A 22119-nucleotide genomic window follows, 5' to 3' on the forward strand; every position below is an offset into this window, starting at 1 on the left:
TTGTTCTGTAAATTCTTGGCCTACTCTCAGAAATAATTATTAACAATATTTTGTCTTATTTATTTGAAGGGGTGATGCTCATGTTTCTCTCTTTTTAAACAATAATTTGGCTCCATTAACTTAATTGCAGAATAAACCTTGAACACAGTTCTAACTTCAGACAGCACGGTTACCAAGAGACCCTCCATTTGATTGAAGTCATGCAGGTGTTATGATCTTTTGGCCTTTCCAACACATCTCATCTCATTATCTCATTATCATGAGTTTGTTTGAAGCCTAAATTCTGCACTGGCAACTTTCTGGTCACAAGTTTGCTGTTCTGTTTTGAATGATCCAATGATTGTCACAAGTTTCCTTCTACTTACTCTATTCTGAAAGAATCTGTGCACAAAAAACTAAACAAAAAAGCATTCAAACATCATAAAATATTTGTTAGAGATGAATATTTATAGCAAGTCACTGGTCATTTAGGAAATGTAACATACTAGCTAGATCTTTTTGTTACAGCCCATTAAACATGATGACCCAATGTGTTTCTTTACCTTTCAAAACTTTGGGGTCACCCAGGCAATTTGATGTTTTCCATGAAAACTCACATTTTTAGTCATGTGCTAACATAATTGCACAAGGATTTTCTAATTATCAATTAGCCTTTCAACACCATTAGCTAACACAATGTAGCATTAGAACACAGGAGTGATGGTTGCTGGAAATGTTCCTCTGTACCCCTATGGAGATATTCCATTAAAAATCAGTCGTTTCCAGCTAGAATAGTCATTTACAACATTAAGAATGTCTAGATTGTATTTCTTATTGATTTAATATTATCTTCATTGGGAAAAAATGCTTTTCTTTCAAAAATAAGGACATTTCTAAGTGACCCCAAACTTTTGAACAGTATTGTATGAACTTCTTAATCCCTTGAATCACAGCATCAGTCAAGAAATACCCATTTTCCATAGAATAAGGGTCACTTTTGACCCATGTTGTCCATCAAAGGGTTAATTTTAGACTCTGCCTATGCTGTTCTATCCCTGTTCCCAGCCTTTACTCCTTTTTAATTCATCTCTCGTTGTCCTTCTCCTATCCTCCTCCATCTGGCCCTCTGATCTTTATCCAACTCTTGTTGTCTCACCATCAGTGCTCATCTAATTCCTCCCCAGTGAAGCTTCCATGCACATGTCCTTCTTCCATTCTTTTCTCATAATTCCTCTGGAACAGCAGCCTGGTTACCAGCTTTACAATTTAAACATTGTAAGAGACTGGAGGATTTTAAAGGATCTCATCTGATCTTCTCCCTTGTTATGGTAAACGTTTAAGAATTACAAGCAGATTAACATTCTTTTCTCATATTGCTTCATTTCAATATTTTTTTTTACATTCCTGAAGAAGAGACACAACATGTCATATAAATAATGGAAAGGCTGGAGAAAAGGGAGAAATTATAAAAATGATCTTGGTATCAGAATAGATAATTCTGAGGGTTGGAAAAACAACTGTTAACAGCGTTAGTGACATTTCATGTAATGTCTATATTTCGCTTACAAACAGCAGCTGTGGTCTAGATGCAGCTCCTTTAGAGGTGAAAAACTCTCAGGCCACCATGACCCAACAATATTACTGCTGTTACCAGGGAGGGGAGGAGGCCTTGTGTGTTCCCTGCTAGGGAGGTGGTGAGTTGCTGGGCTGGATTTAGACCTTCAGTACAGGACTCTGAGCTCCACGCTGATAAGACTGGAAACAAATAACACATTGTGTTGTCATTTGTAATGCTAGGTAACCTTTGAAACTTAAAAATAAAATCGACTGTCTCAACTGCCTTGAATTTCACCTTCAGGATGATTCTGCTGGCAGATATTGGATGTCAAGGACTTCAGTCTACAATACTGTACTGTTTAGTGAAGTATAGGCTTTACGGTTGACACCCGTAAATTATAGGCAGCCTGCTGTTAATTGAAATGACAAAGCAGAAGTCAAATACGCCATGTCAGAGTCCATAAATGGATTTTAATGGATTAGCTGTCAGCAGCACTTACTACAGGGAAGAGCAGTGAGCATTTTCTAATCATGATTAGCTGCACTCTCCATTTAGATATTAATAGCCACAAAGCAATGTCACTACTAAGTCCCCTGCCCCTGCTGATGGCTTTGTTTTCAAGCACATTCTTTCCATCTTTGTTTTGCTCTTTACTTATCCTCTGAGATAAGGGGTAAGGCTCCCTTGTCACTTTTCATTTTACTTTTCACTCTTTTTCCAGCACAGCAGGAGGAAAATTACTTTTTCCATCAGATCATTTGACTCTTGTGTGTTTAGCATATAGTATATTAAATTAATGAACAGTTAACTAGAAGTGGGATTCTGAAAACATGAAAATATCTCTAATGAGACGAATCCCTGCTGTGAAAACATTGGATTCGATGTCATTTAATGGCAGAACTGTATGTGGACCCAGTGTCAGGTCAAGACGTGGCACTGAATATTAAGAAAGCAGAAGAAAGAGAGATGGAGTGATGGAGCGGAGCAGGAATTAAAGAGAGGATAAGGAAGCTATTTCAGGGATGGTGTGTCTGGAATGGCAACTGTTGTACCCCTCACCCCCTGCTCTTTCTCTACCTCTCTCTATCAAATCCCACTCTCTCTCTCTCCCTTTACTTCAGTCCCTCGGATGCCCAGAACTTTTCCAACCACAGACCCTTCTCTGCATCACTCTGCGTGTGTCATGATAAATATAGAACACTATTCCTCTTTCCCAATGAGCTGTGACACACGTGCCACCTCCTATCCATGTATGGGACTGTTCAGTATATAAGGGCCATGGTGAGTGACTGCAGGAGACCAGGAAAATAAGTGATCTTACCCCACACAATCAAGAAAAAAAACAGACCAAAAAGAAAGCAAACAAGGGAAGAGAGAAGAGCTGTGTGCTTTATTCTAAAATTTAAACCTCAGGAATACTCCCACAGCAGCCACAAGAAGAATTACTCCCTCTGCCTCCTTCTCTCTCTTTACTCTCCTCCTCTGCCTTTATCCAGCACTCAGTGATCCATGAGTGTGACCAACTCTTCTGCCTATCGATCGGAGCGTAGTTTCCACCAGACTTCATCCTCAACTTCATCCTCTGCTAACCCATACATGGAGAAGAGCCGAGGACTGTTTGCTGAGGACTTTGGCTCCTTCATGAGGCCTGGGACTGACACCTTGGGTTTTTCCAGTAAGTTGGAAGCAAATTAAAATCCCTGGAACTCATTTTGTGTACAACAAGGGTATAAAAAAAACAGTAAAAGTGGGTGGAAGAGAAAGCTTTGACTGTAGAGCAGATTTATGTCTCTGCTTTGAAGCAATTTGTGTACAGTGTGGTGTTTTTCTTCATAAGGTGCTAATGAAATATATCAAAGGTGACATTTCAGGCAAGACTAAAAGGCACAAGGACTCTGGTGTGTGTGGACAAATGTTTTTGTAAGCAAGACTCTATCCATGGTGCTGTTAATTCAAAGAGAGCAGATATACCTGATAGCTATGTATTTTTAATGAAATAGTTTTCTTTTGTAGGTTTTTTAAGTATTTATATGTTTAAAATGCAGTGTAAGGTCAGGAGATCTTTCAATTTCGTCCACTGGTACAGTAATGTGTCTATTGCTGTGAACTGCTCTGTATCAGTTCACTGCTGGTGCACACAAACATGTGAATGTGTGACATCTGATCTTCAAATGGACTCCCAGTCCATGTGTTCCCTGTGTCAGAGGCATAGCAGCATTGTTTTGGAGCTGTGACTGGTATCCCATAGGTGAGGAACAGAAGCTTCACAGTGGGTGCTGCTAAAGGGAAAGAAAGACACACGTATATACATGTGCAAAAGCCCAGGAATGTTGGACTGACTGCCAGCTGTGTGACTTCACACAATGAGTATCTGGGATGACGCCTGCATAAGGAATGACCAGATGGTTGCCCAGTGACCAGAGTACACACACACACACACACACACACACACACACACACACACACATAGAGTTGGAATGAAGTCACATAATTGAACTAACTTGCAAATGTGAAGACAGAGCTAATATCACCCACACACACTAGTTTCCAATCTTGTGGCATGTGTGAGAGGTCATGCGTCACCACTGAGTCTCTCACTGAGCTCAGTGTCAGTGGGGACAGTTGGTCGTCCCTGGACAGACCAGACAGATCTGACTACTATTCTTTGCAGTACTGCTGCTGCTCTAAACCTGTTTGTAACGTAACAAATCTGTGCCAAATTATATTTTATATATTAGCAATTGATTAAATGACTGTGTAATGGGACATTTTTACTCTGCTAACAATGACAGACCCACAAACCTAAGTCTGCAGTTGCCTCTTTTAGATTTTGTGTTTTCTGCTTTCCACACCCAGCAACCTTGTTTCCAGCTGCATCAGGCAGATGTTTCCTCAGGAATTGGTGGAGGCCAAAACAGAGCTAAAATTAAAGTGAATATTGGACTCTATTCATCAGTTAGACAGAAAGGACTCCTAATTAATGTTATGCTTCTGCATGTCTGCTGGACTGGCAGACATCAACAGCTTAAGGTGATAATACTGCATGCTAAGTATCTCTTAGTTGTACTGCCACCACTGGCTCAAAAATGCATGCAGCTTTTAAATACACACAGTCATATGTTGTATCCATACATGGAAATTACAAACATTAGAAACTGAAATTAAAAATAAAATTATTGTTAGTCTGCCTTGTCTGAAGGAAAATGATGAATTCATATCATAGATATGATAAGACTTAACTATGACTCCATAGTGCTAAATGCAGTTGACTGCAGTGCTGACTCTTATGTATGACCCCAGTCTGAACCCAGTCCCAAAATCTGACCATAAATACTAACACTATGGTCAACAGTGTTCCATGCATTTTGCCTCTTTTACGTTTACAAAGCTAGCCTGTCAAAGGTGGAAAAGTTAAAGAGTAATCATGTCTTTTTCATTCATAAATGATCTTTTTTTTGCTGAACAGATACTTTTACACAGTATCACTCCACGCATGGATTTGATTCGAAACAAACCATTTGTAGGATTATATTAAATATGCTGTCAATCTATAAACACTATGAAAGGAACATGTTCAAGTGTAAATCATTTTTTGCTCTGGTATTGACTTCCTACTAACAGTAGAGGACACACTCACACTGCCTTTTTCCATTGGAAACAGTAACTTGTCACTGTAGGAAGGGCATACTTGTTATGAATAACATGATATAACAGTGTCTTCTCATGGAAACAGCATAACTCTAAATAAATGACAGCCTGTGAGCAGGATCCTCTATCCAACCCCTAATGAAACTCCATCTGCATTGTGGTGTAATTATGACCAGCTCACAATTTCCCGACCAGAAAAATGCGAGTTAATGCTCATAGCAAGTAGTGTGAGTGGAAATTCCGTGTAACTCCTTAATCAAGAGAGATAATGTACTTAAATATACTTAACTGTGCTTCTCCTGTTGACTAATATCCATTATCGTCTTGCCATGGTTTCAGGTGGGGCTGGAAATATTAAAACTCTTGATGATTCGTACCAGTTCACAGTTGATGTTCGAGACTTCTCCCCTGAAGATGTAATCGTCACCACATCCAACAACCAGATAGAAGTTCGTGCAGAAAAGGTGGCCAGTCTTCCTTTGGGTTTGGAATGATACCATGTCTTTAGATGTTTTAGAATAGAACAGAATAGAATAGAAATACTTTGTTAACCATTTGATGCACAACATGGGTCAAAAGATACCCATTTTCAATTAAATATGGGTCACTTTTGACCCATTTTGTGCATCAACGTGTTAATCCCAAGGAGAAATTTGTTTTCTACAGCAGAAAGAGTACAGTTCCCACCACCATAAATACAGATGAATAAGTAAAAATGTGCAGTAAATATATATATAAAAAAGAATAATTTAAAAAGCAAAATGTCCTCTGTAAAGGATATACACATGCTAAAGTGTTTAATAATGCACATAGTCTCCAAGAGTGCAAGAGTATAAAAAAGTGTGCAATTTCAAATTTGACATCTTTCCACAATGGAACCCTGAGAATAAATTGTATTTAAAAACTTCTGCAGCCTTGAAATGTGAGCAGAAGAAGTCATACACATGCCATCCATTTTTAATCACAATGCACATGCATCTCTTTTGCAGTTGGCCCAGGACGGATCAGTGATGAACACTTTCACCCACAAGTGCCAACTACCTGAGGATGTGGACCCCACCTCAGTGACATCATCACTGGGTGCTGAGGGAACCCTGACAGTCCGAGCAAGGCGACACCCGGCCAAACATGAGCTTGTACAGACCTTCCGCACCGAAATCAAAATCTAGAGAGGGACTGACTTTCTCACCACAAACCCCTAAGTTCTTGTGTGTTTTGTGCTGCTTATTCTATTTACTGTCTTCACTTTTATCATTCTGCTACAAACAGTCAGAGGCGGCACTGGACTCTATACAAACATGCCACATCCACCTTCTATGAGCACAACAAGGCCTGTTGCTGCTCATTTGTATTCGGAGTGAGTTCAGCCTGCACAGAATCAACAGGTGGTACTTGCACATAGCATAATGGGACAGCACAGACACACAGTTAACAGACCAGTTTGCTGTTTCACTTCTGTTCTCTAACACAGATTTAAACTTTACGCTCACTTTTTAAAGGTCATTTCTCTGTAATGATAACTTATTGTATATTATTATTTGTGTGAATAAAAGGATTCTGCTTTGACTGTAAACCTCCTGATACGTGAGACCATTTTGATGGACTTTGATGGAAACATTTGTACCTATTAAAGGCTGGAGTTTAGGGACAGAGCTATAGAAATATTAATAGAAGGATGGGACATCAATGTAAAATTTGTATATTCTTGTGTAGAAAAAAGAAAGGGGAATTAACAGTAAAATTCAGTCTCGTCATGTTCTTCTTTAAATTTTTTATTTATTTTTTTTTACTGTTATTGTAGTATTTGCCTTTATATTTGCACAGTTTAGATGTTACTTTTGCATTACTGTAAGTTTAAATGAATTGGAGATTTCTTCTAAAGGCGGTGAACAATGAATGGAGAAGAGCCGAGGACTGTTTGCTGAGGACTTTGGCTCCTTCATGAGGCCTGGGACTGACACCTTGGGTTTTTCCAGTAAGTTGGAAGCAAATTAAAATCCCTGGAACTCATTTTGTGTACAACAAGGGTATAAAAAAAACAGTAGAAGTGGGTGGAAGAGACAGCTTTGACTGTAGAGCAGATTTATGTCTCGGCTTTGAAGCAATTTGTGTACAGTGTGGCGTTGTTCTCCATAAGGTGCTAATGAAATATGTCAAAGGTGACATTACAACAGGACTAAAAGGCACAAGGTTTCTGGTGTGTGTGTGGACAAATGTTTTTGTAAGCAAGACTCTATCCATGGTGAGTGGAGATATACCTGATAGCCATGCATTTTTTTATTGAAATAGCGTTCTGTTGTAAGTTTTTGCCATTTGCCTTGGCTACTTCGTCCACTGGTACAGTAATGTGTCTATTGCTGTGAACTGCTCTGTATCAGTTCACTGCTGGTGCACACAGACACGTGAATGTGTGACATCTGATCTTCAAATGGACTCCCAGTCCATGTGTTCCCTGTGTCAGAGGCATAGCAGAATTGTTTTGGAGCTGTGACTGGTATCCCATAGGTGCGGAACAGAAGCTTCACAGTGGGTGCTGCTAAAGGGAAAGAAAGACGCACATACACTAGTGTTCAAAAGTTTGGGGTCACTCAGAAACGTCCTTATTTTTAAAAGAAAAGCAATTTTTTTTTAATGAAGATAGCATTAAATTAATCGGAAATCCAGTCTAGACATTGTTAATGTGGTAAATGACTATTCTAGATGAAAATGACTGATTTTTAATGGAGTATCTACATAGAGGTACAGAGGAACATTTCCAGCAACCATCACTCCTGTGTTCTAATGCTACATTGTGTTAGCTAATGGTGTTGAAAGGCTAATTGATGATTAGAAAACCCTCGTGCAATTATGATAGGACATGAAAAAAGTGTCAGTTTTCATGCAAAACATGAAATTGCTTGGGTGACCCCAAACTTTTGAACGGTAGCGTATTTAGGATGCATTACAGGGATTCTTGCCAAATCCCATGACCCTTTCTGGCTTTGTTTTATGTAATGCTTTTGGAAAGTATGAGGCTGGCTTAACACCACTACCTTCATTACATCAAAGTAAAAAAAAAAAAATCCTGATAAAAGTTAGTAAACCATGAGAATCACAAGGCAAACTAAAATCAAACAGAGTCACAGATAGATTGCAGGTGCTTCTATTAGGTCTTTTGTGTATGGAAGTATTTGTGGAGCTTCATGTCTCATGCCTGTTTCATGACAAAATGATTTGAAAGTGGCTATTCAGTCCAAATAATTTACAAGTCTGTTGTGGGCCTAGACATCATTCCTCTGGGCTTGAACCATGGCGTGGTCTTTGCATTAGCAACACACCATGGCAAGTATGCTTGAGATGAATAATTTTTCACAATATGTTCCTTTGAAGAGAGCTTTGTAAATGTGATCTCATTATTTTTAAAAGATGAGGACCACCTATAATTCATTCATAATTTGTTTAACCACAATCAGTGTGTCAGATAAACATGTATATTATTACCATAATTCATAATCCTGAAATATTGTTTAAATCAGATTAGAAAAAATGGATTAACAAAATTTACATGGATTTAACAAGGAACCATACTATACAAAAATATAAATGCATCACATAATATATTAAATTCTATCCATTCTTTTTGACATTGGAGAAAGAAATAGTTCTTGTTCCAACACAACTGAATGAATAAAATGGACATGAAACAACCTTGTTATCACTGTAGTTAAAATTAGGGTATATGGAGAGACACAAAGGAGTGACACATCTGCGACACATTGAGTTAAAGATGTTGTACATGGAATGCTGTCTTGCTTTTCATGAAAGGTGTAGTGAAGTTGGGGGATATTTTGGTAGACCTGATCGTGTTGTCAGACACGAACATTCAGAGCTGCCTGAAAATATTTCAGTGTAATTGTTGACATTTATACTCAAATCCTGTTCTTATCCTTCTCTTGTCATCTGTTGCCATATGACATTTCAAAAATGCTGAATTTTAAAGTGGCCTTTTATAGTCACCAGGTGAAGAAGCACTTGTGTTCTGGTAACACTGTCTGATCGTTGTCCTGTAAAACCACACCTGACCAGCTCGTGAGCTTTATGTGTACAATTGACAGAATTTAACCCTTTTCTAAAATGTTTATTTTTTTCTCTAAGTCAGAAAAAAAACATTATTTGTATGCTGCGTTTAGATTTTAGTTCTATTGATTATAAATCAATTTAATAGGAAGCCACATATTTTGTATGGGTTGCTGATTGTGGCTGAGGCGAATGTCACCTTCATGGATGTACCCTCAGCTGTACAGAAAAAATGGAATATTGCCAATAACCTGCATGCATAATAACGACACTCTGGCCTATTGCGCCACCGCGTGGTCACCGTGAGCCCGACACGTGTCCACACTGCGCCTGCTCCTGTGATACATCCGCCCGGTCCCTATCAATCGATCAGAGAGAGGAAGATGGCGGTGGAAGGAGTTAGAGGGGCAGGATCGATCACCGAAAAACTCGATTGGATTTGTTTTGCCTAACTCAGTCAAACACTCCTGAACAGCGCTCGGTCCGGCGGTTTGAAGCCGGAGTGAAGAAGCGATAACAAACAGGTAATACAGGAGTTAGTTTCTGGTAAAATGGCGCTTCTTTGGAGCGATAACAGCGAGGTAGCTGCGAAAACAACAAGATATGTAGACGGGCCCTCCGCGCTGGGCCGCCATCTTGTCCCTTCGCTACATGTATGTAGGCAAGCTAAATTAATCCCTGATAACAAAGCTACAAGGATGGAGGAATTGTAATCGATGTCTTGCACTGTCAAACCAAACTGTCAAAACGTGCAGTGAAACTAAAGTTCCAGTCACCAAAACATCTGCACGACCATCAGAATAGAAGCTGAAACTTAATACTGCTGTTATTCTTGTTGTCGCAGCAGCTTGTGGTTTAGTTAGTCAACGCTGAGTTTCTGTCCATCGTGCTGCTACCACAGACAACCTGGCTGTTAATTTGTGGGGTGTGATTTTAAAACGTTCGTTGTTAAAACGCCGTTTTAGGTTGAAATCGTGTCTGTGGCACAGTTATTACTGATGGTTCCCTGAAGGAACGGAAGCCTGATATAAAACATGAGTCCAGACAACTGCCTAATAATACAATACAAACCAGAGACATTTTTACACGATAACGTTTGATGTTTGGATCAACAAAAAGAAAGAAAATAAGTCAGCAAAATGTAATGATTGCTTTGACTGTTAAGTGTGTTGCTACAACCCATGCAGACATCCTTAGTGATGGAATAAATCATATACAGCTGCTACATCCTTTACTAAAACACAGATTCTGTTCATTACATAAGATTAAGTATAAATTGTAGTATGAAGTTCCCTGGTTTTCCTTTTATAAAGTCAGATATAGTTCTGTAAGTCCACATGTCAGTGTTAAATGAGAATAGTGAGAAATGGGAGAACTGTTTAGAGGTAGTAACGTTTAGTTTTGCTCTTTTCTGGTTGTATTACAGCATACAACAGAAGTGAGTACACCTCTGTGCGATTTAACTTAAATTTCATTTAAAATTTGAATCGCCTCTCAGTAATTGTATTATTTCTAATTTGACAAGTATTAGTCTTATGAAAAATCAAAAGCATATACCTTAGAATGCCTAAATTGGAAATGCAGACCTCCATGCAGAAACTGACACACAAGTTTTTTGTTTTTTTTTTTTTTTTAAACTGTAATCATTGAAACTAATTTGAGTACATCTGTGATTCCCAAATAGCCTAATTGAAGGCACACTGTTATAAAATGATCTGTAAACACCAGAACTTTCTCAGTTTTGGACCTCTGGGCTGTGTCTGTCTGCATCATGGCTCCACAAGGAAAAGAATTACCAGACCAACAGAAAAATCTGATTGTGAGACTTCAAAATGGCAGAACTACTGAAAAAATAAAATAATTAAATCTCAGTTATGAAATGTGCACTAACCTTTGTTCCTACTGTGGGGTCTATAGTTTTAGTACACTAAATCTAAATGGCTAGTATTTAAATTCAATAATAGCAGTTACCCTGTTCAGCTTCAAGTTTTGCAATTACTGTAAACTGAGAAGTCTTTTTATTGTGATGCTACACAGGGGTCTACTCACTCCAGCTGTATACTGTACATATGAACGAAATGATAAGATAGTCAAAATAAACAGATAGCTGTAAAAAAAAAAAAGTTCTACATTTGTCCATCTGTTTGTTGTTTGTTTGTCTGTCTGTTCGCAACATTACTCAAAAACAGACTAATGGATTTGGATGAAATTTTCAGGGAAGGTCAGAAATGACACAAGGACCAAGTGATTAGATTTTGGCAGTGATGTGGCTTATAGTCTGAATCCAAGGATTTGTTAAAGGTTTCTGTGTCAGATAGCGGCACGGCATCACTGTAACTATGACAGCAAGTGAACACTACGTCAGCTGCTGGCTGACGATCACATGATTGTGATCCTACTACAAATCCACAGCTGCAGACTTATCAGGACTTGGCCGTTAGAAATGATACAACCACTGAGTAGCCTTGGCGGAGGCTAATGTAAAGGCACAGGTTTACCCTTTATAGTATGTCACGTGTGAGGTTTTTTTGTCCACAGAGCCTGTGCCTGCCAGCCTCTTGCACCATCCTCAAGTCTTCAGGACAATGGAGTTCCCATGGCACAGTGGGAAAGTTCTGGAGCAGCTTAACAAGCAGCGCAGGCAAGGCCTGCTCTGCGACTGCACCTTCGTTGTGGATGGGGTGGACTTCAAAGCTCACAAAGCTGTCTTGGCAGCATGCAGTGTCTACTTTCGCACCCTGTTCTTGGACCAGAAGGATGTGGTGCATCTGGATATTAGCAATGCAGCAGGTGTGTGGTTTAGCACAATGTGTATATAATCGCAGATTTTTATGTTATGTATATAAGTAATTCATTTTTTCATCATCTTGGTAATTATCGTTGCAGGTTTGGGTCAGGTCCTGGAGTTTATGTACACTGCCAAGCTGAGTTTAAGTCCACAGAACGTAGAAGATGTGCTGTCTGTTGCTCACTTTCTACAGATGCATGAAATCATAAATGCATGTTCTGCATACCAGTCAATGTCAAATCAAGCTCCGTCCCTCATAACACTGGATTTTGCTGTTGGTGAGTCCACTCTTCATATTCTAGTAGCTTTGTGGACTTCTTTAGTGCAGGGCTGCAGTAAACACTCAGTTATTCATTTTATAATGAATGCATTAAATCCCTTTAAAATTTCTTTGCTTCTGCATTGTTAAACCAACAGTCATTGTCCTCAACTTAGTAATCTCAGCTGTCACTTTCTGTGGCATGAGGCTCATAATGTTTGTATGGCTAATGACAAAGATGTATTTCCACTGTCTCCTTGGCTGGTAGCAGTTATATCAGATGGCAGTCCAGGGCTCCAGACTAACTTTTTCACTGGTAACAATGGTGCGACCAACTTTCTTATTTGGTCTCATCTCCTACCTTGTCACAGGCATACGCCTTACTTGCTGAGCATCTCCTTATCGATAGACATTATATGTACCAATGTTCCCTAAACGCCTCACAGTGCAGGCTGCTGTAGATGCTGCTAGGTGGTTGTGGTGCGTTCAGACGTGTGTTACCAGCAGTTACTTTGAAAAGAGTGAAATACGGTGTTCCAAGGGAAGACTGGTCCAAGATCAAATTTCAGATTTTATCTACATGCGTTGTTTCTATGAACAGAGAACAGGTGCGCTCTGCATTTCACGGACAGAGTGCATTTTCAAGTGTAAATTCCACAGCTGATCATGTTCATATAGAGGTGGGAAGCTAAAGTCACTATTGTGTTGATTTAATTTTGCAGCGCTACTGCTGCGTTAGTCATTGTAATTGAGTGTACTGCTTTTCTTTCTTTAGTGGTTCAGTCTGTATCTTTCTGCCTGCACCTGCACTCTGATCATCAGGTGTGTCTAAGACGGACCTCTCCCTCTCTGCCTCCACTTTCCTCAAACACACACAGACTGACAAAGTCACTGAAGAAATAAAAGTGCAGCTTTCCATCACTGTGGCTAACGCAGTAGTTACCAGTGCTGGTTAGAGCGACACAAAACAGCTTGGTGATTATCATGCACTCAAATGAATGTGACCATTTGAAATTTTAACTCGCACACACTCAAAAAAGTGAGTGTGTTTTGGTGTCAGTCTGGAGCCCTGCAGTCTTTATCTGCATCATGAGGAAAGAAGAAGCTAGAAGAAGCTTTAAATGATCAATGTTATTCTGGTTAATGATGTAATCTGACTGATACTTGACATTGTAATTACCGTCTATATCGCAATCAAAGTGTGAAAAATTAATCTAGTACTTGTCCCCACCTATTTAATTTAAAAGAAAGCTTCCTCTCTGTTTCTCCTTGAACAAACCAGATGAAAAGACCTGTGAAGGCGGACCGAAAGAGGAACTTGAGAATCACCTGTCAGAAGCGGCATCGCAAGCAGAGGAACATCCTCTGAGCACTGCCATAGTTGATAAAGACTCCATACAAATTCAGGATGGTTTCAAGGAAGACATCACTACTGAAACACAGCGAACTGTTTCTCAGCCCAACCCTGCTAGAATCAACTTGAGCCGTGGACGACCCCCCAAAGCCACTCAGAAGAAGATATCTGTAAAGAATGAGGAAGAAAATGCTGTGCAAGAAACTCCTGTATTTCAGGATGACCCCTCTGATGCTGACTACGCACCCAGTAAATACATATTTATAGAACTAATCATTAAGCATGTGTCCCAATATTTATAACATTCTGAGATCCAACATGATGCTTGCAGTCTATATAACAAGTGCCGAGCCTTTTACTTCATGATTTAATTAAAATAAGTTTTCGGTTTCTTTACAGAATCTGAGTTAAAACCTGCTGGCAACTCACCCTACATGAGCTCTCGAGGGAGAAGAATCAGAAAACCTCCTCGACGAAACTTCCCACCTGGTGAGCAGGCTGTGCTAGTTTACTGTGTCATAGCTACATAACCCTCTGAACCCCAAAAGTATATCATCTTTGAAAAATCAACAAATTTGTCATAAATAGTAGCAGTAAAAGTAGAAAGGACCATCGGATTTTCAATTAATCGTGTGTGATTTTTGGTTCTGTGTGAAATCATAACCAAATCTAAGGATTTTGTTGTATTTCATCAAAATCAATTGATTCTACATGCTGTTTTTTGTTCTTTTTTTATTCAATGCCAGGTAACAGTTTTAGAAAGTCTGACATCTGAAATCTGCTTAGACTTTGCTATTATAGTTATTTCAATCAAGGCTCTAGAGCAGGGGTTCATACTCATTTTAGTTCAGGGCTACATTCAGCCCAATTTGATCTCCAGTGGGCCGGACCAGTAAAATCACAGCATAATAACCTATAAATAAACACAACTCCAAATTTTTCCTTTTGTTTTAGAGCAAAAAGGTACATTCTGAAAATGTTCACATTTAAGGATTTTTTTTTTTTTTTTTAACAAAACATTATGAACAACCTGAAATTCCTTAAGAAAAATAAGATCAATTTCAAAAACATAACGCCTTAGTTGATCATTTACACATTACAACTTACAGATTACAGTGTATCGACAAAAGCACAATATTTGGTCACAGGTATCTAAACAATATAGTATTTTACTTTATGATCAAAACAACAAAAATCTGACAAAAAAGACAAAAAACAACAAAAACAAGACAGAATATTACAAAAACGAGACACAAAGCAACACAAAAATGGACAAATGACACAAGCGAGACAAAAATGACAAAAAGCAGACAAAAAACATCGAACAAAGCGAAACATAAATGACAAAAATAAGACAAAAAACGCGAGACAAAAACGAGAAACAAAACAACAAAAACATGAGACAAATGACAAGTCAGACAAAACAAGACAAAAACAAGGCAAAATATTACAAAAATGAGGCACAAAACAGCAGAAGAACAGTGAGCAATCTATTATTTTACTTTATGATCAAAACAACTTGTCACGGTCTAGAAATTATTTTAAATTTACAGTTTTACAAATTTACAATTTGCGGTTAATGTCTTCTCTGTCATTTTTACACTTCACAAAGTCGTCCTGTGGACCCTCTGACTAGCTACTTTTTCATGTTTGACACCCCTGTTCTAGACAGTTTGTCATTTTCAAGAGTTTTTCTTGTGTTTGTAGACAATGACTCTGAGGATGAAGGCCCATCAAAGACAAAACCTAAGAAGAAGGTGGCAGAGCCAGTGGCAGTGGCTGAAGGACAGGAGGATGACTCTGTGGAGACCGGCGATGGGGAGGCTGATGACGAAGAGGGACTTGGAGAGGAAGATGACGAGATCAGCCACCAGGTGGGAGGAGTCAGTTCAAGCAGCGAGGGAGACGGGAGACAAGCTCAGTCAGCATCTATGAGCAGCCGATCAGAATCAAAGCCTTACAGCTCTGTGACACACAAATGTGAGGTGAGAAATATCAGTGTAGCTGCATGAGGGAAGAATACAGCGACTGTAATTTTAGATTTCTAATTACTTTAGTGTTTATGTTTTTCACTCTGTTTTAGTGCATAAATGTTGATATCAGCTTTTTGCTACAAGCTGTTGAATAGCATAGAGTCGCTTTTAAACCCCTTTTTGCTCCTGTCACATTGTTGCATCTCTATGGAAACAGCACAATAATGAAGTAATGAAAATGTTAAAATGCCATAAATCATGAAAAAAAACGAACTAAATTTGAATTTACAAAAAATAGAAAAGCATGTGGAATCAACATGTGCAACATTTTTGCAAGTGTTGGCAGTTGTTACCAGTAGTGGAAAGGAAAGAAAAGAAAAGAAAAAGAGAGAAAAAAATATACACAATATATACAAAATTTAAAAAAAGAATTTTATTTATATATATATATATATATATATATATATATATATATATATATATATATATATATATATATATATATATATATATATATATATATATAAACGCTACCTCACAAATCATCAGAAAGTTGAACAGTTCTTCTTGTTTTTACATTTTATTTTATTGATAAAGTTGTAATTTTAGAAAAGATAACATGGCTTTTATACCCATGGGTGGGTTTCAGGGTTCCAAAAGTTCAGTCTGGTATTGTAGTATCAAACAGGCAAATGTTAGTGAAGCTGGGAGCTGTCATGCAATTCTTGCTGACATAGAGTTTTATGCAATGCTAATCACATTTGCACACATCTTTGCATTAAAAGGTTTTGTCAGCTCAAACTTAACGGCACGTTTACCTTCTTCTAGGACTGTGGGAAGAAATTCACCCACACAGGTAATTTCAAGAGACACATGCGTATTCACACAGGAGAGAAACCATTCAGCTGCCGAGACTGCAACAAGGCTTTCTCTGACCCTGCAGCTTGTAAAGCCCATGAGAAAACACACAGGTGAGCTGCCTTTTCGCGTTCGTACACATTTCAAATGACGGCTGCTTTCTGAGCTCTGTCAGGTTAAGGTACCTAAACTGATCTATCATTATCTCCTAGCCCTCTGAAGCCGTACTGCTGCTCTACATGTGGAAAGAGCTACCGCCAGATCAGTCTGCTCAACCTGCACCGCAAACGCCACACAGGTGAAGCACGGTACAGTTGCGAAGTGTGTGGCAAGCTGTTTACCACTTCAGGCAATCTGAAGCGCCACCAGCTGGTGCACAGTGGAGAGAAGCCATACCACTGCGACTTCTGTGAGAAAGCTTTCTCTGACCCCACCGCCAAGATGAGACATCTGGAGACGCATGACACGGAGAAGGGCAACAAGTGTCCACACTGCGACAAACGCTTCAACCAGGTAACAACATGGTCAAAAGAACTCTGTCTTTTCTGCCAATTAATTAATTGCTTGTGAAAGGTTACAGAACATTTTTTTGCTTTGTGTTCTGTAGCTGGGGAATCTGAAGGCTCATTTAAAAATCCATATTGCAGATGGGCCTCTGAAGTGCAAGGAATGTGGCAAACAGTTCACCACTTCAGGTAAAAACATGTTTTCTTCTCTTGTATAAGAATCCAAACTTTTACAAATTTTGCAAACGTAATTACTATTTAGAAAAAATTGAAGACTCTCACACTCAATCTCCTAATAAATCAAAATTCTGCCTATCAAAACACAAGTCCTGGTGCCCTCTAGATCCCTTAAAGTTGTCCAATAAAGATCAGTTCAGTGGCAAAGCATATAGTCACTTTGAAGCATCCCTGCAAATTATAAAAAAAAAAAAAAAAAAAAAAAAATAATAATAATAATCCCTCTCTAAAGATGGCATACGATAATTTGTGATATCCAGTAGACAGATTTTGACCATTTTATGTTGAACAAGCACAGTTATAGCAGCTGTCAGTTAGTCTACTCTTATCTACAGGAAGTTGAAATTGTTCCTTCTTTGCTTGACGCATTTTGTAACCTTTGTATAATGGTGCCTGCTTTTTAGGAAATCTGAAGAGGCACTTGCGAGTTCATAGTGGAGAGAAACCATACATTTGTGTGCACTGCCAGAGAGCTTTCAGTGACCCTGGAGCTCTGCAGCGACATGAGCGCATCCATACAGGTATTTCAATGGCACACTGTAGCACAGCAGCATATTTCCATTTTTCTGTCTGAAACCCCACATGAATGTTCTCTGCTTCCTATCCTAGTAAGACAGTAATTCGTATGTTACAGGAGAAAAACCCTGCGTTTGTCTTATCTGCGGCAAGGCTTTCACCCAGGCCAGCTCCCTCATCGCTCATGTCCGCCAGCACACGGGAGAGAAACCCTATGTCTGCGATCGCTGTGGCAAAAGGTCAGCTTGGCCAGAAGGGGCTCGTAGAGTGATGCTGTAATAATGCTCTCAAGTTTGAAAGTTGCTTGTTTCACTGGATCATAATCTGAGATTATCTAGCATGTATATCTGAAAATATGTGAAGGGAGAGCAGAAACAACAAACTGTTGGTTGAAAATTTTGACTTGCATTAGGAAGAATGGAAATCACAGGCTATGTATGTGGCTTCATGGAAACTGATTTCACATTTGTGACTGTGGCTGACCCTCAAGCTCACTGACAGTGGTTTTAGGTGATTTCAGCTTCAAGATCACCACTTAGTAGTCTTAGGGAAGTTTACTAAAATGTAACTTAAAAAACTTGTGTAAAAAAAATGTCTTCTTGTTGAGTGTTTGTTTAGTTTTCGATGTACTGAGATGACCTATCTTAGATTTCTTTCTGGACAGGTTTGTGCAGTCTAGTCAACTGGCCAATCACATTCGCCATCACGACAACGTCCGCCCACACAAGTGTCAGATGTGCAACAAGGCATTTGTCAATGTGGGAGACCTATCAAAACACATCATCATTCATACAGGTACAGACAAAATTTCCATTAAATAATTGTCATCTTTTGGCCAACTGAGTAAATGGGGAGGCTGACATTCAGCTGCTGAACAGGAACATGTGTAGCTATCACATCTGCATCAAGCAGAATTCACAGCTTTCACGTTTAAGTCTTCAGTTACTTCTCTCTGTCCTGTCGTCTCAGGGGAGAAACCTTTCCTGTGTGATAAATGCGGTCGAGGATTCAACCGTGTGGACAATCTGCGCTCACACGTCAAGACTGTCCACCATGGCAAGGCTGGCATGAAGCGGCTGGTGGTAGCTGGAGGAAGTGCAGACGAGGAGGCTGATGGATGTGCAGGGGCATCCACCTCTGACAGTGAGATCAACATAGTTACTGTTACCACGGAGGACATCGTCACCCTGGCAACAGAGGCCCTGGCAGCCACTGCTGTAGCTCAGCTGACAGGTCAGACAGCATCTTCAACACAAAGCTCAGTGTTTTTTAGGGAAATGTCAGCATGCTTCACTAGGACCTTATCAGCGCCACAGACAGCACTCTGCACCTTTGTAGATGATGAAAGGACTAAAGGAGAGAGACAGTGATAAATGTTTGTTTTTCATGTGTGCATTAACAGTTGTTCCAGTGGCTGCTTCAGTGTCTGCAGATGAGACTGAGGCTTTGAAAGCTGAAATCACCAAGGCAGTCGAGAAAGTGCAAGAAGCAGGTAAGACTGGTACTTTGTAATAACTCAAGCATCTGTATTTGAATTGTATATCATAGATTTATAAAACAGTACAAACATTAATGCCAGGAACTGCACATAACATAACAAGGCATTGGTCATGGGCTGGGAAGAAAAACATTTCATACTCAGCCATCAAGAATTAGGTCGACATAATGTGGGCAAGGACTCAAGCCCCTGAACCCAAAACTCAGAGGCAAGTTTAAAAGTCCTGTTATTGATTTAAAAAAAAAATCAATTAATTAAATTTTTTTAAACTGCAAAAACTGCACCGATTAGCATAGCCAGCAACTGTGAAAACAGAAGGGACCCTTGGATTTTCAACTTTACAATGGCCCTTGAAATAATCACTTACGACTTTCGATTTCATCAGAAAATAAACCAAATTTAGGCCTAGATTCATGGTACATTAAAATCACTTTTATTGTACACATCTCATTTATTATAGTTATTATCAATTCACCAAAAAGAAACCATTTGCACTATACAAATTCTGTTGTGGGAAAGCACATTAAAAATGTAAGTAGTGAAGTAAATATAGCACGTAGAGTCCCATTTTTTCCAATATTGGTAGCACCTGTGGCCACTTGAAAAAAATGCTGCACGTGTTGATTACGGTTTCTTTTTCAAGGGTTGTGCTGTTTCCATAGAGGTTTTATATTGCAATGAAACTGCATGAACTTTGTCATTTTTGTTATTGCATGAAGTACTGGTTTTAGCAGTAATCAGAGATTTACAGAACTTTCATTTATGTGAATATTTGTTCAGTAAATGCTATGAGTAGGATAAATCACTTCAAAAACTTAAATAGGCCTATAAAGTTGCATAGAACTGTTATCTCTCATAAATAAGATTAGGTGAATTTCTTGGTGTAAAATCTGACTAACGATATAAGTGATATGACGTTTAGTACACAATCTCTCCAAAAGGTTTTTTTTTCTAATATCACTGAGCTTTCAAAAGTACTGTATGGCCAGATGGCTGACCTGCTGTTATGGAATTGCAGATATTTAGTTTTTATTTCTGAGTATTTCTCATTTATAGTGGCTTGAAAGCTGAAGTTTAAAGTCCATTCTTTACTTTGAATCATCAGTTGAAAGAAACAAGTCCTATATATAATAACATATTCTGTATATTTGTATTTTGTATATTTTACATGAGTCTGTGGATACTCTGTCTGTTAAAACCACTAAAGGCTGTTCAATATGAAAGAAACAAGTCCTGTCAATAGTTTGGTCAGATTTATACAACTACTGTGATAACTTGCTCAGTCCTGTAAAATGGAAGTATTATTTTTTTTACTTGTAGGAAAACATAGAATGAGAAATTTGAATGTAAAGGCTTACTATGTTTTTCCACTCTTCTTCTGTTCACAGACCCCAACACCCAGATCTTGTACGCTTGTGATTCGTGTGGTGATAAATTCTTGGATGCTACCTCCTTAGCTCAGCATGTTCGCATCCACACTGCTCAGGCTTTGGTCATGTTTCAGGCAGATTCTGACTTCTATCAGTACACAGCAGCTGCTACTGCTGAAGGGGATTCTGTTGCAACATGGCAACCCACACCGGAACAGGTCATCCCCGAAGCAGAGCTAATCTTCCGTCCCCAAGATGGAGAGGGAGAAGCAGAAGGAGGGATGGTTGGGCGAACTCAAGGAAAAGAAAGATCAGGAGAGGTCACGAACAAGGAAGAGGAGGGGGTGGAGGATGGACAGGCAGAAACCCATACTCAGCTCCAAACACATGGAAAAGATATAGAGGAGGATAAAGAAGAGATGGAATGTGAGAATTAAGTATAGTGGGAAAGATATTTGAGGATTGTATGAAATATTGTGTGTAACAGAAAGCAAATTTATACAAGAGGAACGAAATGCAGGCCATGTGATGATGAGGCCTCAGAGTTGCATCATACCCCAGCATTCAACATAAATCTAAACTGGATTCTTATCATACTGTTTTCTTAAACTATTTTTATCTGTAGATTAATAGTCCTCAACTGTGTTTTTGCAGTCCTAATCCTGGCAAACAAGGTGAGAGTCAGAGATTTTTGGTAAATGTTGAGAATTCTTACAGAGATGGTTATACAATTTGTAAAGTTTGTTTATTTTTGGAATGAATGTAGGATTGTGCTTTGTCCCTTGTATAAAACATTTAGATCGCAATTTTGTGTTGCCTAATATAACTTTAACAAAGACCTCCCTGTGCTATTTTTCCATTGCCTTGATGAAATATATATGTTTTCCTAAAACACTGAAAGTATTTTGTTGTTATACAGAGATTATCTACATGAACATGTAGCGGTACTAAAGATTTAAGTGACAGACAAAACACACCTTTTACAGAAGTGAGGTGTCATCTCCATGTTTTCGGCAAACATGGTAAGTCCTGTGCTTGTACATTATTTGTATATTTGGTATGTGTCCTCAGAAACTCCTAATACCTCTGATTAGAAAAGGAAATGTGTGTGGTGATGACAAACTGATCAGTCATTTTCAGTTTCACATTGATAACAAGACAGCTTTTTTTCTAGTATGATAGTGTATTGTCACCAGTGGGTTGGTGTCATTATTTTGTCTGACCAGATTAACACCTCTGAAATGCTCCATTAAATGTCTGTAACCTTTCTTACACCCACTTTATGCCACCATCAGCTCAATAAAGAATGATCACAGTCTGACCAGCTTTTTGTTGTGCTATTTTCATGAGAATAACACAAGAGTGTGAAGCAGGTGTGTTTCAGTTATGTGGGGAAAATAAACGTTTAAAATCAGCAAGGGAAGAAATTCACTTCATATAAATCTAGCTTAATTCCTTAGTCTATATATTTATGACTGTTTTCAACCTAATTATTGGCAGCCACTGTATCGGTTCAGAG

The 22119-nt window shown here is 38.8% G+C and overlaps 2 protein-coding genes across 2 annotated transcripts; both read left to right on the forward strand.

The window, feature by feature from the left end:
• The first annotated feature begins 2823 nt into the window (after positions 1 to 2823).
• Positions 2824 to 6758, forward strand: hspb7 (heat shock protein family, member 7 (cardiovascular)). Its single transcript, XM_023264553.3, has 3 exons — positions 2824 to 3212; positions 5525 to 5649; positions 6175 to 6758. The coding sequence occupies exons 1-3, from the start codon at positions 3047 to 3049 to the stop codon at positions 6352 to 6354; spliced, it is 471 nt and encodes a 156-aa protein (XP_023120321.1). The 5' UTR covers positions 2824 to 3046; the 3' UTR covers positions 6355 to 6758.
• Positions 6759 to 9604: 2846 nt separating this feature from the next.
• Positions 9605 to 21921, forward strand: zbtb17 (zinc finger and BTB domain containing 17). Its single transcript, XM_023264506.3, has 15 exons — positions 9605 to 9765; positions 11780 to 12031; positions 12128 to 12307; positions 13571 to 13891; positions 14042 to 14131; positions 15350 to 15627; positions 16444 to 16586; positions 16686 to 16986; positions 17081 to 17168; positions 17621 to 17737; positions 17851 to 17971; positions 18397 to 18527; positions 18702 to 18965; positions 19135 to 19224; positions 20619 to 21921. Exons 2-15 carry the CDS (start codon positions 11827 to 11829, stop codon positions 21035 to 21037), a joined length of 2748 nt encoding a protein of 915 aa, XP_023120274.1. The 5' UTR covers positions 9605 to 9765; positions 11780 to 11826; the 3' UTR covers positions 21038 to 21921.
• Positions 21922 to 22119: the final 198 nt, after the last annotated feature.

This window comes from Amphiprion ocellaris, chromosome 8, assembly GCF_022539595.1.
Source record: "Amphiprion ocellaris isolate individual 3 ecotype Okinawa chromosome 8, ASM2253959v1, whole genome shotgun sequence".
NCBI classification, from domain to species: domain Eukaryota; kingdom Metazoa; phylum Chordata; class Actinopteri; family Pomacentridae; genus Amphiprion; species Amphiprion ocellaris.